The 26,919-nt window shown below is 42.3% G+C and overlaps 1 protein-coding gene and 1 long non-coding RNA gene across 9 annotated transcripts in view; one reads left to right on the top strand and one right to left on the bottom strand.

Annotated features, from left to right (window-relative positions):
- The window catches only part of PRKAG2 (protein kinase AMP-activated non-catalytic subunit gamma 2), a 217,208-nt gene that overhangs the window by 48,815 nt on the left and 141,474 nt on the right, over window positions 1–26,919 (bottom strand). For 4 of the 8 annotated variants that reach the window (XM_083824659.1, XM_083824660.1, XM_083824661.1 and 1 more), the window contains exons 4-5: window positions 22,645–22,859; window positions 1,893–1,965 (exon numbers count right to left, since the gene is read on the bottom strand). In XM_083824659.1, coding sequence (XP_083680785.1) covers window positions 1,893–1,965; window positions 22,645–22,859 — 288 coding nt within the window. Of the gene's footprint in view, window positions 1–1,892; window positions 2,414–22,644; window positions 22,860–26,919 lie in introns of those variants that run through there. The other 4 variants (XM_083824665.1, XM_083824663.1, XM_083824664.1 and 1 more) reach the window with 4 other exon arrangements.
- LOC310894496 lies at window positions 2,355–22,634 on the top strand. Its single transcript, XR_014579951.1, has 3 exons — window positions 2,355–2,439; window positions 3,110–3,204; window positions 3,951–22,634. It is a non-coding gene; the product is annotated as an uncharacterized lncRNA (long non-coding RNA).

Genomic DNA, 26,919 nt, shown 5'->3' with positions numbered 1-26,919 from the left:
GTTAAGGAAGCTTCTCAACTTCCGCGTACTAACTACTTGCCATCCAACAAAAATATTATCACCATCAGATATCATCTTACTCCCCCACCCCCAATATTAGCACAAACTACAACAACTAGTGCAAAAATTTAGGTCATAAAACACGTACCGCAACTAAGCTGCCGCATTTCCGTCCGCGTCTCAATTTTCTATCAATTTCCTTCTACAGGCATCCCGAACAGTAAGTTCTGCTCCGATAATCACACCCCATTTCACTTGCACCTTACCCTCTGAATATAGCACTCCACACCCTTCCCACTCTGCTATAAAATTAGGTATAAAACCAGGTATTCATTCAATCCGGAAAGCGAGCTAGATGACAGCTTCCTTTACATACCAATTTAAACTGGTCACACATTTGCTATTAGGCAATGTCTTTTGACAGATGCCTGAACAGCTCTCACTCACCCAGCTCAAGTACCTACCCACAAAGCCTTCGTTTTGGCGTTAAACGAGCTGAGAAACAAAGCAAATCTGAAGTTTGAAAACCTGAGTTCTGTAGAAAGCTGCTGGTTATCTTACTGCAATGCTTTTAAGAGCCACACAGGCATTCAGCCTACTCAGGTGTCTCTTCCACCAACATAAAGTAGTAAAAGTGTTATAAAACCGAGTTTATTTTTTTTTAAACCTGATATCCCTTTCAGATATCTAAGCTTTAGTGTTTATAGCAGCTCTTATGATGATTTAACTGTTAGTGAGTCAGCAGCTTTTAGGATCTATCTAGTAATAGCAGCTAGATTTTTGTAAAAAAAAACAAACAGCAAAACAGTAACCAGTAAATTTAATTCTTAATAAGCACAAAATGAAAGCCTGACTAAAACTAGTTAATCAGTTTGAGAAGAAATCCAGAAGTTCGCAACAAATCCCTTGCATTAAATATTTATATTTCATTATGTTTACAACTCAAAGGCACAAGTGTTTCATGAGAAATCAGACTCTGTACGGGCTCCTAAAAGAGCTCGAAGAATCCAATTGTCAAGAGCTTCCTTTTCTCACACACAGGAAGCTTAAAATAAAAGGTGTTACTTTTCCAGTCCAGCCCCACAGCTGCAAAAAGCACACTGCTAACCAAGAAGGTGCCTTATTAGCATACCAGCTTAGATATTTATTTTCACAGAATGACTCAGCCTACTATTTCCAATTTTTCCTTAAATATTTGTCCTACATTTTACAATAGCAGCCACCAACTACGGAAAAACCCAGCTCGTGAAGTTTGAGGCACTTCACAACACCGAGCACACAGATTAGCAGCGCGTCCACTGATCTAATCCTTTCTGAAAAGCTCAAGACGTTCAATACGGACCTTTTTTGGGGCAAGCGAATGCTTTGGTCAAGTCAGTGAAAATATTAAAGATTCTCCACGATAATTTTGTGCTTGCAAGATAGAGAAACTCCTGCCGAGTTTCTCTGTCAGGCACAGCCCTCTGTTAAGCCACAGCTCCTAATAAAACAGCGAGGAACAAGGCAGGGGAGCTGCCACACGAGGAAAACCCAGATCACGGGCGCAGGCAGAGCCCTGAGGAGCAGGAGCTGCAGCTCGCAAGCCTCCCAGCTCTGCTCGCACCTAGCTCTCCGCGCCTATATTTGGTATCACAGGCGCTTTAGAGGAGAAAGAGGGTTTGAAAGGCGGCCGGGGCCGCCCCGCGGGCTGCCTCCCCTCAGCCCGCCGCCCCTACCAGCGGCCCTGCGGCTGCAAAGCGCGCCCGGGGCCTCTGAGGGAGCCCCCTCAGGAGGCAGCGGCCGGGACAAAAGGCGCGGGGCTGGGGCTGGCTCCTCAGCGGGGCTGCCCCTTTCCCTCCCCTTCCCCCATTTTTTTTTTTAATTTTTATTTTTATTTATTTTTTATTTTTTACCTTCATCTTCGAGCTCCAGTTTCTCCAGCATCCCTTCGGAGGCGGCCGGGAGCTGAGAGGGAGCCGGAGCCGCCTGCGGGAGGGAAGAGAGGAGAAGGAGATGAGCATCCAGCCGCCGACTCACCGGCCCCGGGGCGGCATCGGAGCAGCCGGCCGGGGGGAATAGGAGCAGGAGGCGGCGGCGCTGAGGGGAAGGCAGGCGGCTGCTGAGGGGAGCACGGGCGGCTCCAGGGCAGCCCCCTCGGCTCCCTCACCCGCTCCCCGCCGCCTCTTACACACAGCGAGAGGGGAGGAACCGCGGCTCGCCCTTCCTCCCCCTTCTCCTCGGCGGCGCCCGGCCCATTAACCCTACGCCCCCCGCGGCTCCCCGCACCCGCTCCTCACGGAGCCGCCGCCCGGCCCCGGCGCGCAGCGAGCGGCCGGGGGCGGCCCCGCCGAGCCCTCAGAGCCCGGGCGCCCTCTCGCTGGGCGCCGCTCGGCCGCCGCCGCACCTCGCCGCCTCCTCGCTCCTTCCCCCCCCTCACCCCCCCCCCCGGTGGAGGGATTGGTACGTTCCGGTTTGCTGCAGTCGAGGCCTTCGGGCAGCGGCGGGAGGGGAGGGAAGATACCACTTCCATGAAAAAAGGGGAGGAGGGGAGAGAGGGGGGTTGTTGTTTGATGGCGCCTCCCCAAAAGCTCTGCCGGGCCGATCGGCTTCCTCAGTGTATTCTCAAGCGCGGGTTCTCGCCTGGTTTCGTTGGGCCAGGGAGGTGCAGGAGGGGATAGAAGGGAGGAAAGCCCTCCGATCCCCCCCCGCCAGACGGAGCTGGTACGGTCCCGCGCGTCCACCTGCAAGGCAGCGGCGGGGAAGCCGGCGGTTCCACTGCTCGGCTGGGGGGGGGGGGGGGGGGGCGTCCGGAGGGATTCCCCGGGGCGCTGACGCTGCGCGAGCAGAGGCGCTCGTTTCCACTGAAAAGTTCCATTTTTTAGAAGTTACAATTCCAGATTAGCCCGAATTTCAGCGTCCTCCACGTCAATCGCACACCTCGGGGAAAGCCGGTCGCTAGCCCCCGGAGCCCGGCGCCGGGGCGCTGCGCGCTCCCCTCACAGCCCTCTGAGGGGGCGGGGGGCGGGTTGGGAGCCTGCTGCGGGTCAGCCCAGCCCGGTCGTACTTTAAAATCCCTTTTATGACCAAATGTTCTAACTAGATTCGTCAGATGTAACTTAAATTTATTTAGACAGATGTGGTGAGCTAAACCTCGGCTGTCCTGCCTGCACTGAGGGGATCCCCGGTGGCTGTTGGGAGGCTCAGGCACGGGTGCTGGTGAGGGAGGTAAGGAGATTATCGTATGGCGCTGGCAACAAGTCTTGTGGCAGGCAGAAACGTGTGTGGTGCTCCAAAGGGGTCACGGGAGCCATTAGGGAATGTTTAAAATGTGGTGGTCCTCAAGGAGAGCCTCAAACTTCAACGGTTCAGCAAGTCTTCAGGGAGGGGAGGAGATCAGACCTAGGGTAGCACAGCAATGTGCATACATCAGCCAAGTACACGAGTCAGAATTAAAGCTGTGATGGGAGGAGAGAACCAAAAATTATTGGAAAACAGGAACCTGCCTCTTCATCACTTCTTAATTCCAGAGAAGCTTCAAGTAAGGTATCTACACTCAGCTTACATCCCCCAAGCTGCCTCTTTCGGGGGATGCTTTTAGGGATAGACAAGGATGTTGACAATATCCAGTTCTTCTTTACCGTAGTGATCCCTTGGAAATAAAATCCTAAAATATTTCACACCTAGTTGCGTTTTTTAAAAGACTAGTAGGATTTCAATAAATTTTCTAACTGACCAGCCACAAGATGTCAAGGAAATTCATATTAATGTATTTTTAGTCTACTAATTAAAATGCTTTGGAAGCTTCTAATTATCTCCGAGAGCTATTTTTAAAAGCTCTGAATACTTTATCTTCTATGTCACGTGCCTTGATATTGATCAGTTTTTGCCTACTTTGCTAAACAAAAGAGAAGAATAAGGTGACATGCCTGGCAATAACTGCCATGATTTTGTTTCTTTTTTAAAAACAATAGGTATTTACTCCACATAAGAATCTCCTAAGTACCAGACATGAGGAAATACAACTCCAAGGTTGTTTGTAGGTGGAAGTAACACTGAATCTTCAAAGGTGTGCATTGCATTTCACCTGCTATGAAACACGGATATGTTCATAGTAAGCCAGGTAAGCCTATTTAATGCAGTGAGCTGCACTGCATTGTGAACCTCAGAGCTTAATGCAAGATCAGGGTTTTACAGTTGCAGAAACTACACCCAGATGACGAGTATTATGAGAAAGTCAAGATAATATAAAGATAGGAGTGTAATATAGAGCAGAGATTTGTAATGTAAACTTTATAGCTATGCTGTAACATCCATACTGTTCAAAAAAGAAAAATAAAAACAACAAAGGAAATTGAGAAGTAAAGGCTGAACTCCATCCCCCATTCTGCCTGCGGTCTCACAATTTGTTTAAGCCTATCTTAGAACACGCTACTGATCACAGCGTTCATTTTGCTCCTCACTTTGCATTCTAGCTCTTTTTGTGCTTGTAGGCAACACGGTGAGTCAGAACAGGAAACAGATGCAGCTGAAAATCAAACGGACCGAAAGAAAAGATTGTTTTTTTCATCCAGATCAGTTCCTGATCCAACTCACTGTGCGGTTGTACAGCCAGCAGTGCACGAGAAATGCCAAGGGCAAGAGTGACAGTGGGACCATACCTTCTGGAAACACCCCACACTTAAGTTCACTTAAATTAAAGGTGAAAACATTCGTGTTCATTGTGAACTACTATGGCGGCATACAAATTAGCAGATATTTTCAGCAGTCTTAGGTATTACCTCTCTCTACAAACTCTGCCTGCTGTTTTACAGAAAGATTACTGGTTAAAGACAGGAAAAATCTGTCTTTCAAAGGAGCTGTAATTCATACCAAGACAGTATTATATACTGTAACATTCCAATATCTGTTTATTGCGACTCTTTGTTCTACTGCCACAAGAGGTTTCTATTAACTATATCCTAGAGATTTGTCTAGATTAGGATTTAAATGTTTGGGCAGACATCAGAATGTATCAGGTAATTCATTTCAACTGTTTGAGTTGAGCATATACTTCATGTACTAAATATTAATGGGCAAAATAAATGTTATATATAAAAGCTTAGAAGGAAAATATATATAAAATCAAAACTTCCTGAATACATTTTTTCTTTGCCAGGTTTCAGTTCAGTTTTTACAGGGGCATTACTTAAGCCAAAAACCCAAGGACCTACGACATAACACTGATAGGGGAGCTTAATGCAGCAGTGCCAGCAATCTTTGTAGAAGCAAAGTAAAACAAATAACTCAAGGTTGGTACAACAGCAAAAGTCATAAAAAGGTGGATGTAAACAAAAGAGGTTTAAGGACTCCTGGGAAGGCTAGGATGTAAATTTTAATAGATAACTGCTTACTTTGACTTTGATTGTTTTCTTTAGTTTTCTAGGGTAAAGAGAGTTAATAATACTCTGTAGAAGTAAAATCAGTCATGTAAATTAAATATGCACTTATAATGAATATAGTAAAACACATCTGATTATCTAGATGTCCTTTTAGTCCTGTGTCCTGATGAAGGAATTCCTTTATTTTCATAAGGACATTCTAAATATTTAAATTACATCATTAACATCAACAGATAACTATTTTTGATGTAGTTTCCTGCCAGTTTGCCTCCCTGAATTGGTAGGAATGCACCTACTGGGATAGAGGTCTATCGGTGGCAGTCATCAGGTCAGACCAGCTATATCAAATGAAGGAGATTCATCTCACCTGAGCTTGGACACCTACTGTGTAGCCTTTTGTACTGAATGAGTTAACCTAGGCTGCTGCTTCTACCACCAGTGGAGAAACAGACATTTCTAGAACGTCATTCACATGACCTATTTTAGACGAGTACTTATGATAAAATGATTTGTGTGCTGGACTCCAGTCGCTGTACTGCCTAGATCTCCAAATTGATTAGGCTCGTTCCACTTAGAATGTTTATCTGTAAGGGAAGGTGTGCAGAGAAAAAATAAACTAGAGGAGAAGCTATAAACTTGTAACTTTGTATGTATGTATTAAACAATGTAACTTTGATTCCAAGACGGATAAGAGGTAAAAATACCCCCATTTTAAGTAGCTAGAGGAAAGGAAGATCACTGGTAACAGCCAGCCAACACAGCCAATCTCGGTCACTTTAATAACAGGTTAGAAGTCTTGTGGTAGGCAGATGCTGCATGAGTTAACAGGACTTTTGACACTGTCTTGCATGCCACTTTCCTAAGCAAGCCAGATAGTCTAGATGAAACTACTGCTAAAGGTCAGAACCATACTCACAAGGAAGGTAGTAACGTTTTTTTATCTAACTGGAAGGGTTTAAGAGAGGATTCCACAGTGGTCTATATTCTGCCTAATATAATTCACCGTTTTCACTGGGGACCTGATGAAGGAATAATGAATATATGCTTTCAGCAGTCATGCAAAGAAATGACCAGAGAATGAAACTAAATGTGAGACAGCACAAATTCTTGGAAAAAAAACATCACACTGTCTACAAAAGTGTTACAGATAAGACATGGAAAGTCTGTTCTACATATCTGCTGGTTAGTTGCCAGCTGGGATATTGGATTTGGTTTGGGGCATTGAACTCAAGAATCCAAAGAACTCTAGAGTCTGAAGAAAAACAACGATTGTCTAGGAGTAGAGAAGACATGGCCTCTAAAAAAAGACTTAACCTCCTCAAAAGAGGACTGAAAGAAACTAAAGCCACAGGTTCCAAATGTAACATGTTTTTGCAAGAAGGAAAGTGATAAACTATCTTCTGGATCCCTGGGTTATGGAATAAGAAGTTACTTACTTAGCCATTAGCAAGGAAGTCTTTGGTTGGAATTTGGGAGAACTTTCTGAATATAACGGCATCCTGGCTTGTATCAGGAATAGTGCAGCCGGCAGGACCAGGGAGGTGATTGTCCCCCTGTACTCTGCTCTGGTGAGGCCGCACCTTGAGAGCTGTGTTCAGTTTTGGGCCCCTCACTACAAGAAGGCCATTGAGGCCCTGGAGAGTGTCCAGATGAAGGGCTACGAAACTGGTGAAGGGCCTGGAGCACAAGTCCTGTGAGGAGCGGCTGAGGGAGCTGGGGGTGTTTGGTCTGGGGAAGAGGAGGCTCAGGGGAGACCTCATTGCTCTCTACAGCTACCTGAAAGGAGGTTGTACTGAGGTGGGAGTTGCTCTCTTCTCCCAAGCAACAGGACAAAAGGAAGTGGCCTTAAGATGTGCAGGGGAAGTTTAGGTTGGATATTTGGAAAAAATTCTTGACTGGAAAGGCTGTGAGTCATTGGAACGGGCTGCCCAGGTAGGTGGTAGAGTCACCGTCCCTGGGGGTGTTCAAGGAAAGGTTGGCCGGGGTGCTTGGGGACATGGTTTAGTGGTTGACATTGGTGGCAGGGGGATGGTTGGACCAGATGATCTTGAAGGTCTTTTCCCTAATAAATCTATGATTCTATGATAATGACAGTGAAACACCAGCACACTTCGCTGAAAACAAAACAAAACAAAACAAAAAACTGTAAAATGCCCATAACTGGAGTTTATTAGCAACAGGTTAGACAAAGCATTTGTTGGGAATTATTTACACGTAGTTGATTGTGCTCTTGGGAAAAGTAATTAATTTAATTTAATCAATTCTTTCTAGACTTACTTCCTTTTGTTTCTATGTCTTTGCAGTCTTTTGAAAAACATATTTAGTCTTTGTATGAGAATTCAAGAGAAATCTTTATGTTTTGTAAGAAAGTCAAAGTTTACTAAAAATCTAATAGAAATATAACTCTGCTTTGCTTCTCCCCCCAAAACAAGCGGCCTTCATGCTGAATTAGAAAAATACTAAAATACTGTTTGAGTAAAAACAAAGTCTTTGATGACTGGGTAGGAATAGGAAAAAAAAACAAAACTGAAAAATGAAATGCTGCTGCAAATCACAAGTTTGTGTGGAACACTTATTCAAGCATTTCAACAAAGATGTTACCTGTTCTTTAGTAAGAAATACACATTTTCAGATAAATTCAAGGCTGTCTCAAAGCTTTTCCTTTTTCCTCCTCTTTTCATTCTGATCCCTGAAGGCGGTAAGTAACATTATTGATACAGGTGTGTTGGGGGTGCCACCTGTGCAGCTCACAGTTCAGCAGTAAAGCTGAATGCCCTTCGAAGTACTTCAGAAAGGAAAAAAAAAAACTTACCTTATAAAACCTAATGGATTGAAGAGCAACAAGAAGGAATTCCCATCTAAATGCAAATCAAGGCAAACCCATTTTGAATGCAAGAGTAAGCCACAAATGGTAATTTTCCCACCATTTGTTACTGCTACTTACAATTACAGTTCTATACCAGTCAAGTAGTTAACAGCTCTTCTCTTGATGAGCTGTCAATGAACAATTCAGATTTTTTCCAAATGTATGTCATAGATATGCTTATTCTGTAGCAATCTGTTTGTGCAAAGTTAATTTAAAAAACTGTTTATTTTTTTGGTTTAATTTAGTCTGGTTTATGAAGTGGAGAGAGACAGAAAATATCAGAAAAAAAGGCTTCATCTGCTGGTTAATCTGTGAATTAAACTCCTACTTGTTTTCTGCTAGAGTGTCATAACTGATACCAGTGGCTTGCAACAGCTGGGAAGGCTAGAATCAGTGAGTCTGAGATCAGGATCCCATCCTGAATCCCTTCCATATTTAAAAATATTAACTGCGTGATGAAAAGGATGGCTGTAGGATGACAGCCTGAGAGTCTGTTACATGCCTGGAGAACATGGTCAGTCCCAGTGCAGAGCTCTGGCCTGGTTCTGATGCAAAGTCCTCCTTACCTCAAAAAACTTGGAGTGAAAAGAGCAGCTGTGCAGGAATTGTAGTTTCTACCATTTATTCTAAGGAATCTCTGTTCCAGCACCCAAGGAACTAGTAAGGAAGGGGATGTCTGATACAAAATACTGGATTCAAGTGTTTTCTTCCTGTACCTGGAAGGAATGCAATAAACTTTGCTCTAGTCTTAAAGAGGTTTTGAAATACTAGATGCTGTAATCATTTCAGTGCGTAGTATGTGCAATGAAGATGGTGACAACTCAGAGATTACAATTTGTTTAGAACACAGTAACCAAATCCCAATAACAATGCGTGGCATTGAAAATGAACTTAGTGGCAGCGTTGCATGTTCTCTTACCATGCTCTGTCCCTAATCTGCACGGCCCTTAATGAGTTAGAGGCACAACTAGCCTGCACCAGGTGTGAACGTGATGGAGCAAATTGTACCTACTCTGCATATGTTTCTAATATTGTGCAGTGAGATTAAAGGTGGCTGTAGTGGTTTCTTTTTAAAACAGCTCGAACAGCCATTGGGTAAGAACTCTGCCCGGAAAGGACTTTTTTCTTCATCCCAACATCATCAGAATGTGAATCCAACAGTTGTCCTAATCCGGAATCTGCTGACATGACACAGTAACTATGTACTGCTTTTACGTTTCAGAAGTAGTAACTAGCCTCCCACTGAATTATATTTGTATCCTCACACACACCAAAAGCTATAATATTAATTACTTTACAGAGTTAATTATTAGTGATCGGGAGTTACAGTTGGGGACCTTTAGTAGGTTAAATGGATAACATACTTGGAACAGCAATAACACGTAGCCTAAAAGTGGTTATAGGAGTGCATTCAGCACCAGGAAAGATATTGAAATGAACGATGTGCGTTTATACTAAATCTGCACTGCAATTATAGTACAGAGTGTTGAAATCTCTTTACCCTGAAGATATATGAACTGAATGTGGAGAGTGATTTCTAGTGGAGCGCCCTTCCTAAATATTTCTGTATGGAAATGAACTTGCAGTTTAATCCCAGGGAGTTCTGACACTGGCTTAATTGAGAAAAAGGATGGATTTAGAAAACTTCTTTTGATCTAACATCAGAAACGAAGAACCTGTCTTAGATAAGAACAGTGGCCTATATCGCTTTCCTGCTTTGTCTGAGAAAAAAAGTTGGTAGCAGTGCCAGAAGAGTTAAGCACTTCTAAAAAAATAAACCTCAAGGAAGTAAACAACCAAGGTATGGTCTAGATCCCCAGCTAAATTCTTACAGAGAAGTCAAAACAGAAGTGGTGAAGAGACAGGATTTGTTTACGTAACCTCTAATCTCTAGCTGTATGTCTGATCCTGCATCACTCTGCAACTCAGATAAGAGTTTTGCGTCAAGAATATCAAAGAGGCATTCTCTAAAGAAGCCTTTGTGGCCAATATTCATTCCCCACATTATGCATGTAGAATATAGGTGGAGACTGAATCGGTATTATCAGCATGGCATGTTATTAATCAAGACACGATTTAAATTCTGTCCTTTTGAACACAAAGTTCAAAAAAGTTACTTGTGAGGAACTGTCTAGAGATTGTTTGTTAAGAATAGTGATGTGATGATAGTGCTATCGCTGCAAACATGAGGATCTCACTCAGTAGTTTAACATATTCCTGTTTTTTTAAGTGTTCTTGTCTTAAATGTGTATATCATATATGCTTGAAAAGATATGCTTTAGCTTTTTTCACACGTGATTGAGCACTCCCAAGTCTCTTTGAAATAGGACCTCTCTCTTATCGCACTTTGATGGCGGGAGGGAAAGGAGAAATGATTGCTGGAGAAAGCTGTAGTAATCAGCTCATAAACATTACAGTCAATATTTCTGATTGTGACAAACATACTGTGGTTTTGTTTGTTTGTTTTTAATAATAATAATAATAATCAGATTAAGCTAAGTCATTGATTAAAAAACAGGTAAGCATTAACTAATTTAAAGAGGATGGACAAGAATAAGTGTGAGCCCACATTTACCTGGGGCTTCATTCACAGGCATCGAACACAGAAGGATTATTTGTGTTAGTTAAAGTTAAGCACTTACTTAAGTACTTTTGCTGGATTGAGGCCACAGTACTGCAGAGTACTCTACGGAACAGAGGCCACTGAGAATAACAAATTAAAAAAAGAATACCCAGAAACAAATCTGATTTGAATAAACATTCATTATACACCATTTTGCTTTCTTCATCTTAGTGTCGTATTTCAAAGCCTCAACCATGGATAGTGACTTCAGTGTGCAAACACTTATTACACCAGCTATCAGTGGTGGTGTTTTTAAAATCTAAAATGAAACACCTTTTCCCTTACAAAGCCTGAAGGTAATTGATATCACACGTCAGGTTTGAGTAAACTCTGCAAAATTCCAGTAACCTATTAGCAGCCTACTGTTAAAATGGAATTTTCGTGACCATCAGCAGTTCAGAAAGCCTGGAAGCAGATACATCGAGCCTAAACATCAGCAGGACAACACAGGTGAGAGTTGGAAGGATGGTTTACTGAAAAATAGAGACAGTCCAGCTCAGAGCTGAATCACCCACGATCTCGACAAAGCTTTAAGAAGGTTACATACACCTAAACTGAACAAATAATTCACTCGGTGGCACGAGCTGCACGAAGGAGCAGATAACTGCTCCCTGAACGTGTAGCAAGTGAGCTACGCAGTAAGTAGCTGCCTTCTGCAGAGCTTGTCATGACTGAGGATCTCCATACTCAGTAGGACACCAGAAGTATTCAAAAGCTATCTCAAAGAGGCAAGCAAGCTTCTTTCAACACAGAGCCCATGGTTGACTTGTAATCTCCAAATAAATCGTTTTTGGACATAAAATTATTTTTCAGATGGCACTAAATCTGCATAGCTTGAGGAACCTAACTATCCTCTGAATTACTTCCAGATCTACTGCTGATCACTTCAGGCATAATTGTGTGCTGCTTCTCCTTTATTCTGCATAAAAGAAGTCTGCAATGACAGCATCGTGCAACAGCTATCTTCCTTCTGTCATGCATGCTTTCCCTTCTGACAACCTCTTAACCATATTGTTCCGTCACTTCAGTTGTTCCATCACTGCAGTATTGTTCCATCACTGCAATTGAGACCAGCTCCTCCAATGTACTGGTTCTGTGGTTTGACACCACCTGGAAGGGACTGAAGCGAGGACTTTGCTAAGCAAGAAGCATATCAGGTGCTTCAGCTAAATGTTTTATGACTCCGAACAATAGCATGAAGAGATGTGGAAATACCGATAAGGCTTTTCCCTGTATTCCCTGAACCAGAATCGAAAAGATTTCAAATTCGTTCCACACTAAGGACCTGGGATATACCTCCAGCAAGCCTGCCACCACGCTTACATTACTGCAGTTTGTGCAGAGGTGGATACAAAAGTATTCGTGGTCAGTGGATGTGCACAGTGTGCATATGGTGAACACTGGGTTCGCAAGCACATACATGCAGACTGCTTAGACACAGTCGGTAGTTAGATGTCTGCTGGGAGCTGAAATTATTCCTCGAAATGCTCCCCAAGTTTTTTGTTGTTTGTTTGTTTTGTAGCTTATCCCAGTCTCTCAAAATAGGGAAATAAAGGATTGCATTCACTAGTCAGCAGTCTATTTGAGGAGACCTCTGTATTAACGTAGCGTGGTATCTCCCAGTTATCAGTAGTGTGAAAATGGGCTGCTTAAATTGTCCTTACAGGTAAAGTAACAGTCGAGCTATGAATAGCCTTTCTGAAGCCAACAGAATAAAATGGCACTCATTACAGTACAGTCAGGCTTAAATTCTGCTTTGAGAATTTAACATATGTCAATGATACGTATTACATACACATAGATTACATTGTATATAAGGCCTATGGAGATGTCTCTTACTTTCTGAAGTGCATTTAAGTATCTGACTGGAAATTCAGTATCTGTTTCACCTAAATGAAAAAAATGCAGTTGGACACTAAACTAAATAATGCAGTCAGGAGTTCGCGACGAAAGCGATTGTTTCTGCCAAGATGGTCGTATTTCCAAGGTTTTTGAAACCGAGAGCATCACCTTTTAAGATGAGAAGTTCTGCAAGCCTTGGACCTTTTTATCAGGGATACTACCTCTGTGCTGTGCTGTCTGCCACAGAGGGAGCCAGAGAAAGGGCTCACGGAGGAGGGATGGCAGCGCAGAAGGGAAACTGCTGCTGGCCGGGCAATCCCAAGAGCCCGTTTGAGTTAAGCTTAGGAGTTTCAGCTGGGTTCTTCTCAGAGGATGCCCAAGTAAGGCCTTGTGAGCGAGAGACAGGATGGGGCATTCTTGAAGGAAGGGGAGCTCGTTTGGCTTTGACATTTCAGTGGTTGTTATATTCATTTTTAGTTTGTTTTGATGATATTTTAAGCTCTTGGGAAAGGCACACCAAGTTCAGAACGGATGCCTGGCTATAGATCTCCAGAAAAAAACCTGTATTTATTTAAGGTTGTTAATTGACTTAGGTAGACATTATATCGATTCCCATTTTTAAAGTAATTTCATGTTTAGTTGTGGTAAAAACGAGTGAAAATGAGCAAGTCTGCATTCCAGCGCACAACATTAAACCCGGGGCATGTGTGTGTATTTACTAATCTGTATACAATCTGCAGGACAGAATGTCCTGTGGTAATTCTTCGAAAATGATCAGTTCCTGAGAATGTCTCAGCTATTTTAAAGTAAGCTCTAAAATACATAACATGGAAAAGCAGCCTGCTTTACAATGATCTTTTGTGTAAATCTTGATGAGCTCTGGAAATGATAGGTTTCTATACATGATTATAGTCTGTAGTGTTAAAGCCTGTTGCTAAAACCTTTCAATGCAACATGCTATCTATAGTCAACTTATCTTAAGCCACTCATATCTCCTGCTTTATGAATATCTGACTTCTGTAGAACTTCTTCATGTATCTCTTTGACTCAGGGCAGTGTTACAGCATGTTTTTAAATACATGGGAAATCGAGGCACTGGGACACCAAGTGACGTACTCGTCATCACATCCGTGATCTCTGACAAGACAAATAGGTGCAGACAGCTCTCCCTTACCTCAAAAGCATGCCCTAGCTACTAGCACTGTATTTTTCTCTTTTTTAAACTCCTTGTTTTCCTTTACAACTCTTTAGCTGAAAAGAGTGGAAATCTTGAATTCAGAGAACTAGAACAGCAACAGCCATGTTTGGGGCCATGAGGAAAAGAAGGAAGACCGAGGAAATCATCCTTTTCTTCAAAATGCAGCTTCTGTATCTGTAAAATCTTGGATGATGGAAGAAACTACCTGGTGACCAGCTCGTATTATGTCCTTTTGTACCAGAGCGGTGCCCAGTGGCGTCTTGCTGTCTCTTTCTGAAGACATATTCCAGGAAAGAAAGCTGTGCACTCTCTCTAGAAGCAATTCCTCACAGTGCTTCCTAAGGAATCAGCTTTGGCAATGTCCTGTCCCTGTGTGCAGCGTGTCTGTGGGGATGTACGCTCGAGCGGTCATTACCAGTATGCTTAAGGGAAAGGGGCAGGAGGGGAATGTGTTGTCTTTCACGAACTATTTCTTCATCAGTAGCTGTTTCCACCTGTGTGAGGAGCTGGGTGCTGAGGCAGTACACACCACGGATGTTTCCAAGTAAATATCCCAACACCCCAGCTTAAAAGCCACACAGCAGCAGGCAGATAGCAATCTTACAGCTGCTGCTCTCCTTGCTGCTCGGTGATCAGCTATTTCCCATTGTCACCAGGAGCTTTCTTCTTTTCCAATACCTGTATTCATTCCGTCATTTACTCTCTTCTGAATCCTTCATGTTTTCCCCAACTCTTTTTCCGTCCTCTGTCTGCCCATTAGCTTCCTATCTCATCTCCAGTACCTGTGCTGGTCATTTGTGTTTTCACAGACAATAAAACTTGTGCAAAGACCCCAGCTGAGCAAAGTGGCTAAGCATGCATACAGCTCTAAGTGTTCTGGTACTGCTGACTCCAACCGGACCACCAACGTGCTTAAAATTAACCACACGTTTAAGTGCTTTCCTGGATCGAGGCCATCATTGCATTGACATAAGCCAAAACAAAACAGCACCTGAGATTCAGCAACATAAACACATAGCAACCTCAACGAGACTCAGCGCTGTAACCTTCAGATTACCTTTCTTCAGTGCACTGACATTGCTGGCTGTGTTATGGCTACACTTAAAATCTGTTCTGCGAGCGTGTACGGGAAGTAGTGCTTAGGAACAATCCTCTTCAAGCCAATGCTTACAGTTTTAGAATTTGCCTGGCCTGTTTTGCTAGATCGAGCTCTTGGACAATAAGGTCCTCAGGCAAGAATCGTGTTTCTTTTCCTGCTGAAATCCTATGTGCTCATACACCGCAAACTAACAATTAGTAACTTTTTGTTCTGAGGTAGAGGGAAGAAGGCTTTCTACATGCTGCAGATTCCCTGGCTTGTGCAGGTGTAAGTGAAAGTTGTGATAGATAACATTTTCAAAAATCTAAGGTATTAACCTTATCACTGACAATTGACTGTAACCCTAATCATGGAAAAAGACTACACTGAAACCCCCTCTTGTGAATTCTGCCCCCTCCCCTTCTTTTGCTGACCCTTCTGCCTCTGTTACCTTTTCTCTTTCGTTGTCTGTTCAGGAGTCAGACTCGATGATCCTTGTGGGACCCTCCAGCTCGGGATATTCTGTGATGCTGTGCTCTATTGATTACTTCACCGTTCTACACTTCAGCTTATAAGCTCCATATGGTAGGAGCTTTGTTCTTTATTAATCATAAAATAAGATTATGCATACCTTGGGCATTGTACAAATCATTATTGTCTTCCTAAAAACGTCTTCCACATGGCCTCGCCCTTAACTCCAGCTAAGAATGCTGTTGTGAACAAGCTCAAAGAATAAATATTTTGCATTCATTTCACAAGCACAATGGAAACATTTTTCCAAGCTGCTGCCAAGATGGTATCTAGTCCTCTTCTGAGTCAGCAGCCCATGCAGCTGACTTTCAAATGGCCAAACTTGCTTGATTGTTATCTTAAAAGAAAAAGAACACAGACACAAGCTGTATTTCTAAAGAGCTGGATTGCTCTCCTCATGCATAAGCAGACAGTGACACTGAATTATGAACGCTGCAGGAAAGAAGCTGTACAGAAGGGAGCGTTGCTTGCAATGTCCCCCCTTATTTCTCCCAACCTGAACAGTTTCCTCCAGATAGAGGAAGGGACGAGGCAACGCTGTGAGACAGAGAGACAGGAATATTGCTGCTTTATGTCATCCGTGCCCTTTTGGTATCGACCAGCTGTTTACATTCGTTATAGCTCTGTTGGCTATTAAAGACAGTGTATCTAAAAATACAATGCAGACAAAACCAGGCTAAAAGAGATGGAGATTGGAGAGGGACTTGTAGAGTTCCCTCCCAACGATCCCAGCCTGTAGCATTTTTTGCTTATTCTTAGCTGGATTTTCCATCTCGTCAAATACATAAGCAGGCATGGTGCAACAGAGAAGGTTCAAAACATAATTTTTGTCTTCCTACAGTGCTAGATACAGTTGGTAAGAAACTGGCAGCGATCCTCTGTTAAGCTGCACCTATATATTAAATCACAAGGTGTGTATCAGGCTTGTGATCACGGATAGAGCTTACTCTTGTAAGAAGTTCCAGTCTCCTGACAGTATGACAGGATGCTTATTAAGTTAACGAGTCTAAAATGGAGAAGTAAACTGTGACTGAAATCAGTTCAATGGTAAAAGCAGGCTGTAAATCCTAAACCACCCTCTTACATCACGTTGTTCATCGAGAAGCTACCTGTTTATATAGGCACATGAAGCCAGGTGCTTGGGTTTAGCCTTTTTATACCACGCACAGTGCAGGGCATACGGTGATAAAAGTAACTTTGCTTTAAGCCACTAACTTTCTCTTCAGGATGCTGGGGTCATGAGTTTGGTACCCATGTGTACCTTAGAAGAAACTCACAGATGCTCTGGTTTTAACTACCTTAGCTACTTACAGCCTTATGAGAGCTGCCCAAGCAGCTGGGAATTGATTGAACTCAGCATTTTGGCTACTCATCCCTTCTACCTAGCCTTTCTCCTTTTGATCTAGGACTAAGAGGAACAGGAATTGTACGACTTCATGCCGTTCGAATAAATTCTCCGCACAGTAAACTCATAGATAGTTGATTAAATTAGCTCTATAGAAAAAGCCACAAGCTGACACAGACACGCATTTCCTCGGGGCAGAAAAGTTTATGCAATATCATTTCTCTGCATCCTAAGATTGATTGCCATGAATCCGAGTGCCGCAACCGGAATACAAATACATTTGGAAACCAGTGTTACAGGAGGTTGTGACTGCACATTTTTTCTTCTAAACCAAATAAGTAGTTTTAAAAAATGCGAATTAGCCAATAGAAAATGACTAGTAAGATGCTTTTTGCATATTTTAAAAGGGGAGAAAAATACCAAATACGATACAAAAGGCAAGACTAATAGGGAGAAGGTAAAGGGACAGAATAGAATATTATTAAAATGGGAGTTGTAATTAAACAGGAGTGTGGTAGAGCTGAAGCTCTCTGGTTTTGTAACATTCAATTCCGAGTGAGTTTACTGGTTCGTCTATTCCTAGCGTCCCACTGAATCTCACTATGGGCTTCCCAACAACATTAAATAATTCTGTGGGCCTGTATTCAGCTCAGTGGAGCCACCCTGATGCTCTGTCAAAGCAGACTGAAACCAAATCTGGTAGACTCAGGACATTTTTCCATTAATATCGCATGTAATTGTTAAGTAGTTAAATTACACAGTATCAAAAAGCTGTTCATTTCCTAGGTTTGCAACTAATTACTTGCATGCCAACTGTTGGACAAGCATATACCATTTTTAAATTAAATGCACTTTCACATGGACAGCAACAGTTGAGGAGGGAGAAATGTTGAAACACAGATGGCTCGTCACAGCCCAGAGGATCCATTAGAGAACAGAATCATCTCCCAGAAGGAGTGCTGGTATTAAAGCACTTAAAACTAGTCTGGACACAACACTGCAAGAGCCTTCTTACTGGTAAATGACAGCCTTGCTGGCTCTAATTTTTATGATCAGTTTACTGTGGTGTAAATCAAAGCTGAATCATAGTAATGCCTTGGCACTCGTATATTTCCTTAAACCACATGAATGCTGAAATAGGGAGTTCTCGTATATTTGCAGACCGGATTCCTTTTTTTTCCCAGCCTATACTTTTTTTCTTCCTTTTTTTTTTTTTTTTTTTAAAGTCAGCATCAGAATCAAAGAACATTTTCTGTTCTCTTCATCAGATTTAAATCTCTTTAATCAGCCGGCTTGATTACGGAGCTCTGATAGGTGGCATGGCTTTTTGGAGAGAGCCAAACTGAAGGACCTGCTGCACATATCCTGGTTCCCAGGCTGCCTGCCAGCAGCAGGGTGTGATGTAATAGTCTTTCACGCCGAACAAGTTATGAGCCCTGTTTTTGACTTTACTACATTTTGGCTAAGAAACAGCATGAATAGCCTCACAGGGAAATGCTCCTGTTTAACAAACAGGTAGCTGCTGAAACAATCTTCCCTTTCCCTCTGTGCATCTGTGATTGGAAGGGAGAGTCCCACTCGTAGGTTATCCCTCTCCTCTTCCATACGCTGGAGCAGCAGTGACTGTGTAAAATGGACACAGATGCATTCTTCCAGTCTCTCCTGTGTCCTAGACGTGCAGTTTTAAGAGGACTTACTGACACAAGCTTAGCCTAAGTCTCTGACAGCCTTCTGGCTGAGATACCTCCTTTTTAAGAAAGTTCTGGGAAATTAGTAGGCTTTAGAGAGCAGTAGTTAAGTCTACGACCATAAGGAAGGGGCCATTTGTAAGTGTGTTCTGCCTTCGTTACTTCTTCAAAGCAAAGGAAGCCCAGTCCTGTTTTTCACCAAAAGAGAACTCAGTTTGGAGCTGGCATCTTCTCTCTGGCCTGGACTCTCCTCATGCAGGGAAAGAGGAAACTCATAAAGGCCAGGAAATGATGGGCCACAAAAATGCTTGTGTTTGCAGGAGGCAGGGACTACTGTTATTTTCACAGTGTCCTATGCGTCAGTGGAAGAAGAAAGGCCAAAATGAAAAGGATCCAAGCCCACCAAGCTCAACGTACTACATTCCGCTTCAAAACAGGGGCAAAGCGGAAACAGGGAAAACACGTTCGTTATTGAATTTGCAACCTCTCTACATTCCTTTCATGGTTAGTAATGTCACATTACAGAAGAGTTATCATTCACCACTTAACTGCCTGGAGGTTACACAGTCCAAACAACACAAGGCTGAAGTACAGAGTCGTGAACTGCACGGTGAAAAATCAAGTTGCTCCTTCCCCATTTAATGTGGTGCACGCTAATATTTTGGTGTAGCTTTGATCTCTTATCAGGTGCGTTTCTCATTCTAACCTTCTAGCTCAACCACCAGGAACCCCTACACTCCCAGGGGAAAGCCTCTAAGAGGTGCCACAATGGTCTGTCACAGGCTCATCACATCTAGCTTTGGGCACCTAACAGAAATGCTTCAGCTAGAAATGCAAAACCTGGACTCAGCCCCTGTATAATCAGTGCAAAGGGCTGTTCAACCCACTTAAGATCTGATTTATCCTCTGCGAATGCCTCTCTGACATACAGAGACAGCCAGAGCTACCATACTCCCCACTTAAGCAGCTCACATGGGTTTCTGAAGTTAGGTGGGATAAATCCAGGCCTTAGTGATTATCACAGATATCCATTTAGCATGGGGTTAATTGCTTAGATTTGTGTACTGTGTTAAGATGATACTCGTACAAGCAGCATCTCCCTCTGTTCAGGCTTAAAAATCATTGTGAAATGCAAGCTAAGTGCTACTGAAACAAGAAAGTCCTGATTATGTCTGCCGGGAAATAAATATTTTGATTCTTTCTTTCATGTCTTCTCTATTATTCAACAGATTTAACTATTCACTGCCACAGTCTCAGACATATAAAAAACGCTTACACAATCAGCTTCAAATGCATGTTCTTATAAAAATGTGTTTAATTCCAAGTCCTGATATGCAAGTTCCTATCCTCATCCACTGTTCTGTTTGGTTTGTTTTTTGTTTTTAATAATACTTCCACCTCTGGCCCCAAGGATTCCTCTTTGCTATTGCAATATGTACGGCAATCATGAATAATTTATAATAGTTTTAGGATCTCACACATTATCATCACTAATTAAACAATGCAATGAGATTTAAGTTGACAGAGCCCTGCAGATAAGAGTTCCTTGTTTCAGCTGTCAACATAAAAGCTTCCCTGTCATTAAACTGAACATCTAACAGCATGTCCACTCCGAAACCCTTTGTCATATAATTTATCGTGTTTTTAAGATATTTGGAATCGTTAAGCCAAGAAACAGTGATCTAAGTCAACAAGAACTTGAGTTTGCTTTTTACAGATCTGTTTATGGCATTTGCACTGTGAAAACAAGCACTTGTTAGCACGCAACTAAGAATAAATGAAATGTCTGAAATGCAGTATTCAAATCAGGGTTGTTGGCCTACTGCTGTCATATTTGTGAAGGAATGCAAGCGAAATAACTTACAGGGACTGAAAGACGCAACAGTCCTGAGTGAACACCCATCAGCTTCAGCTTTGTGCCCTTCTGCAGAAACTTAGCCTTTCCCTCCGAACAGTTTCTCCCATTAGGAGAGCGTGACAAATCTCTCTCTATGGCCCCTGTTGAAAATTAAACGTCAACGGCTTTGTTTCGTTCCTCGCTGATCTCTAGCTGCTGACATCTGTTCCCAAGTAAAACAAAAACCTAACGATTCACTGGCAGCCCTGCATGCTCACTCTTCTCAGATATAAATGAGAGCAGAGGATACAAAACAAAGATAATAAGGTGTTGTACATCCTACGTATCTTATATGAATTTTTCTGTATCCTTTGAAAAGGAGATAATTGAGTCCAATATATCGAGTTTTCATCCAGATTCTCTTGTGTACAGATACACAACCTCAGCAGCTGATAAATACTTGCCAAGAAGCCTGTTTCTTCTTTCTGGTATCTTCACTTAACTTCACATTGTCCCAGTCAGCAAATAATTAAAAACAAAACAGACTTTTCAGTCTTTCAGATGCTGGAATGTCCTAAGATGATGTTGTTTCCCCATTTCTGTTCTGACAGGTACAAAGACTCCCCTGTAGCTGCCTAACAGAGAAAACCACATTCACATGCAAATAATATGACTGATAGACTGAAGCCTACCAGACATACATTTGTGTCCTGCAAGCCCTTAAGTTTCATAATTTGTGTATCCCAAGGCTACTTCTTACATGAAAAGGCAGTGAGTAGTCTGGAGAAGGGTTACTGCTGGAGTTCCTGACTATAAGCGTAGGATTTATTTTATTCAATGCTTTTCATTATTTATTTTTGCGTAGCAGCAGAACAGAAGGCCTGTGTTTTGCAAGGAGAGTTTGGCTTACTTAGTCAAGAAAAACAAAGGTTGGCTACAGGTACGACAGGATGTAACGAGCAGGGAATGAAAACATCTATTATTTATAAGAGCAAATGGTCATAAGCTGCCAATGAAAAAATGCAGGTCAAAAGTCAGAAACTTCCTAGCCAGTAGAGGAGGGCTCCCCAAACGAGGGCATGTGTTTTACTGGATGGCTGCGAACCACTTGAAAGTGGTATTTGAACCGTTAATAACCACACAGCACAACAGCTGCAGCCGCTACTGGGGAGCTACCGACACAAAAGCAAAAAGGTTGGGGACTGCTGTGTTAGCATGTCCAGAGACATCCTGCCTTAAGAGCAGTCAGTAAGAGTTGGGATGAAACAGAACTTGTAGTACTTCAAGAGGGAAACAGAGCTCGGGAACCTTTTTGTCCTTTAGGGTTCTAGATTTCTAGATTCAGAAAAAGTCAAAGATTTTACCGTCTGAGAAAGAAAAAGAAGAAAAGCTGGGGAAAGATAAATACAGGGTAGTTAACTCTGGAGACAGAACAGCATTTTCTAATTCTGTGTGGCGGGGGAATGTTGAACAGAAAGGTACAGTTAATGAAAAGAATGAACAGGAAAAAAGAAAGAGCAAAAAGGCAGAGGAGCGCAGAAGAAGAACAGTGATGCCTCTGAGGCTCAGGCTTGCCAAGGGAGGGAGGAGGCACGACAAAGGCTTGCAGTGCTGTTGTTGCAACAGAGAACATCAGAGGCTGGAATTCACAATTCCCAGGAACTGCTGAGTTCGTGCATTCCCAGGAACCAAAGACACCACTCCTGTGAAGACACCACTGCTACCTGGAGTCTGCTTAAATACCCTGGTACTTCTGCCCTTTTTCCTCTGCACTCAGGTGGGGCAGACAGCGTGATTGCAATGAGTGCCATCAGACAGCAGCCGTCCCAGTCACCTCAGACTCCAGAGGCAGCAAGAAATCGAAACCCTGTAGCCCCTACTGTGAATTTCTTTTTGATATGCTCTCCTTGGCTGCTAGACCCCTCATCAGCTCTTTTTAAGGGAGATGGAAGACCAACCTAAATAAAATTTTATCCTTCTCTAAAGTGGGATTTCAGCAATGTGTTCTGGGATCTGTAGCCACTGCAAAGCTCACTTGGGAACAGTGCCAAAATTAGTTGCTATTTGGTTAAATCACAAGAGGAGCTACCACCTTTGGATTCCTAGTGCCTTGTCAACTGAACACTGAGATGCCGAGACAAGTCTGGAGTAAAAGGCGCATGAAATCGTTCTCGCTCTTACACTGTATGGGCACACAAGCTCGAGCTTGTAGTACAAGAAACAATTACACACGACACTGTACATTTTCCAATGGAAAACTGGACACAAGTTTTACTCACTGTTTTTGAGGTAGCACAGGGAGATGGTGTCATTATAGGAGGCTTGGCTGCACTTTGGGAGGGAGGCAAAGAAAATCTCTGCCCTGTGTCCGGAGGTGAAGAACAGTGAATCCGTGTTTCTAGTCTCTCGGGCTCATGCTTATAGGATTCAAGAGGAAACGTGGGCTGCTTGGTCACTTGTGTTGGGGTAGATGGAGAAGAAGAGAGGCCAGAGGCTGTAAAAAAGAATAATTACTAAAAATCATTTCTGAAGAAAAGCAGATAGAAATCTCAGCTTTACAGTAAACTTGTATTTTTTCATCACTTTTCTGCAGGCAAACAGTATGTATCTCATCCTCCCACTTATAAAAAGGAATTGCTCTGCCTTCCCATTAAAACTTTTTTAATCATTCAGCTGGGTGAGCTGTGTGATCCGTTATACAGGGAGGCGTAGTGGCAAGATAAGAGAGCTCTAAGTTTGTGTTATATTAACCTCCTGTCTGGTCCCTTATTTCTAAAGTGATCCTAAGCAGCGGTGTTACTTTCTTGTCGCAATTTTAATACTCCTGCGAATGTCAGGATTACCTCTATCTCATAGCAAGTCGCTCTAGAGCTTTAATCTCGCTTCTGCATTTTGATTATGCTAATTGTCTCACCCAACAGTTAGAACAAAATTAGGTGCAGAGGCAAAACGAAACAGGGTATATTTCCCATGAGCCTCAGCCTGCTTTCTATAAAGCTCGTGGCAATGCCTTCATACAAACTAGAATTGTTTTCAGCAGCCTTTGAGGAGAAAGACTATTCTTATCTTTTGCTGAAAATCATTATCAGAAGCAGATCGTTTGTCTTGTGAGCATCCTGTTTTTATTTGACACATGTATCTACCCCAGCTGTATTTTAGGTTATGTTCTTAAGGCAGTTCTGAGCTGTGATCAAACACGTAATTTAAGCTGTATTTATTACCCATTTAAGAACAAGCAGACATCTACATCCAATAAGAAAATTCATTACAACATCCTTGTTTCTTGTTATAACATACTTATACATGTATATGACATAGATCTGTTTGTGTGTCAGCAAACAAAGGATGATTCTCTTATGCCAGCATGAGCAGAGCTTCAAATTTTTAAGTGGGCTATAGGCACCTACAGGACCTCTGAATTTGGTTCACTTCCTGTACTTCCAGAGATCTGTGTACGTAACCAGTTAGTCCATAGTGGATTCAAGTCCACTGACAAGGAACAGATAGCTTTTAATATGCAGAAAATCCCAAGCCATTCAAACAAATGTTTCGGAACATGACAGTGCATCTTCGTGGCAAGATTGGTTCAAGCAAAGTTTCACCAGAGACTTTTGCACGCCTCCATTCAAACACTTTGCACTGGCTTACACTCAGCCTCTGCTGGTCCTTGCTTTCAACCTAGGGCAAGACGTATTAGTACAGCTCACTTTATTCTCAAAGCACTTTTGCAATCAAATGTCTGACTCACATCAAGAACCCTGGTTGACTGAATCCTCAGCAATGTTTTTGTATCCTGACTTCCATTGACCTCAAAGGATGTTCATTACTTCTCAGTGCCACTGTTCTACCCCACGAGACAGCATTCTAAAGGAAACTTTGTATTTATGGAAGGTAAACAATAAAACTCAGTATTAACTAAGATGCTAGAGTCAGAAGACTAGCGATCCAACGACTTAGGAAGGGATTTATTACTTGAAGAAATAATTACTCCTGACATATCCAGGAATTAATGAGGAATTCAGGTAACTGTTCTTTTAATATAATTGTTCATTAAAAACAGCCTTTCTTGATGGCTTTTACATATGAAGAGACAATAGAATCACTCATCAGGAAACTTTCAAAATGATTAAGCTGTTTTTTTAAGCTAAGATGTTTTATTTGTAGTGGTATTAGTGTTCTAGTGTAATATATTTATTTCAAGAAAATCCTAACTCTCACTGAAAAAATTTAGCTTTATTGGAATCAATATTCACTCCTTTTCTTCGTTAGAGAGACCTGCAGCTCTGCTGATCAAGCAGCAGTAATCACAGATCCAGTGGAGAGTGGGTGTTATATAAATATAAGGCAGATACAAATGTTGGCTAATGTGACATGCCACAAGGAGAGGCAAGAAGAAATGCCATGGTTGTTTTGAATGTCCTCAGCTTCTCCTGATTTCAGTGAGGTTGGGGAGTGTTCCATATGCTGAACGATTAAACGGACGGTTTTTGCTTGCACATTTAGATAAACAGTTCTGGGGAAGATGCTCTTATCTTCTGTGTTTTTATGGGTGTACAAATGTTTCCTAAGCACTTAGACTGAGGTTTGAGGTGGATGGTAGCTGTAATTGTTGCAAATGGAAAACCACTAAAAGGGAGAAAAACACCATTAGATCTTAAAGTCTTACTGCGGGGATGTGCTCATTATGTGCTAATGTATCCGCAAGTCTACAGAAACGATTTCCAGTATCAGCAAGCCCTGCCAAAAGAGTAATTACCAGACATAAGGGAACCACATATTCACAGTCCTAACAAGGCTGGCATACAAGTATAGAGGACAGCTATAGGACACCGGAAGATGTGGATCAAAGGAGACCAAGGAAGTAACATCCCTTACATCTCATGAAAACTATTGTCACCTCATTATAAATGTGTAACAGCACAGCCAGGAAAAGTTCCTTACAGACAGTGTGGCTTCCATTTTATAACAACGTTCACTGATGGTGAACTTCCTCGTGGATGGCAGCTTGGGAAACTTGGCATGAGTTTTTATAGATGACAAGTGTCTGTGACTCCAGCAACTTCACTGAGAGCACTTTGATCCTCAGAACCGTCTGTTTCTCCCGGGCTCTTAAAACGTAAGTACTCAAAGTGAGGCACATTTGAGATTTAATTTTTCTATGACGCAACTTCCTCAAAGATGTGGAGGGAAAGTCATAATTATTTTGCAGGGAATTTGATTAAATTATGTAATTAGATGTTTTCAACATTTATTATTTAAAAGCCTTCTTCATGGCATTATTGTGGTATATATTTTGTTTACACTTCTATAATACTGAGATTGAAGGAATAATCCTTTAGGAAATGTTAAATAGTTTTATGATTGTTAAAACAAAAGATTTAGCTGCTATGATAAAACTCAATATCCTAAACCCTACAAAGAATTTTATGAAAGCCTGTGACATGAAAGGATGAAAATCTCTAATATATCCCCAAACTAAAATCAGTTCAGGAGTAACGGAACTTTGTGTTAACTTAATCCTATTGAACTGCCTTCTAAACAGATGGCATTGGTGTAAATATATAGGTACATATATTTGCAGTAGCTGCACTTGCCTACTACAGAAGAAACTGAAGAGACAAGATACATCTTGTATCGTATGGCTGAAAACAATTTGTTTTTAAGAAAGTACATGTTAAACAATTAGGCCTGCCACCATTTCTAGACTTTTCTATAATATGGCTGAAAAAATGCAGTATGTATCTAGGATTTTGGAGAAGAAACAGTTTTGGAGGTTGCCTGCATACTCCTCCAGTTCTGATAAGGAGATGAACTGATATGCCAAGTAATTATCTCTAATGCTAATGTTTCATTCATCAGACAATGAAATGACTAATCATGTGTGGTATTTTCATGTTAGCAAACTAAAAAAAAAAAAAAACCTCTTCCTTTTTTCCATTAGATTAATAAAACAATTTTAGACAAAAAAAAAAGGGGGGGTGGTGGAGATTCTAGTAGATCAGTTACTTTATCACTGGCCAACAGAAAGTTTTGTCCCATGTTTTCTATTGTCCCAGTCTAGTTTTATAATAGAATCACAGAATATCCCAACTTAGCAGGGACCCCCAAGGACCGTCGAGTCCAACTCCTGGCTCCACACAGAACCACCCCAAAACCAGACCCTGTGTCCGAGAGCAGTGTCCAAACGCTCCTTGAACTCCTGCAGCTCGGTGCCGTGCCCACTGCCCTGGGGAGCCTGTCCCAGTGCCCGACCACCTCTGGGTGCAGAACCTTTCCCTAACACCCAGCCTGACCCTCCCCTGTCCCAGCTCCATGCCGTTCCCTCGGGTCCTGTCGCTGTCCCCAGAGAGCAGAGCTCAGCGCCTGCCCCTCCGCTCCCCTCGTGAGGGAGCTGCAGGCCGCCATGAGGCCTCCCCTTGGCCTGCTCTGCTCTGGGCTGAGCAAACCCAGGGACCTCAGCCACCCCTCACACATCTCCTCCAGACCCTTCATCATCTTTCTAGCCCTCCTTTGGACACTCTCTAATAGTTTTACGTCCTGCTTATATTGTGGCA

This window comes from Anser anser (genome assembly GCF_964211835.1).
Source record: "Anser anser genome assembly, chromosome: 2".
Classification (NCBI taxonomy): domain Eukaryota; kingdom Metazoa; phylum Chordata; class Aves; order Anseriformes; family Anatidae; genus Anser; species Anser anser.
The sequence above is the reverse complement of the archived record's forward strand: the minus strand, read 5'-3'. Positions and strand labels throughout refer to the sequence as shown.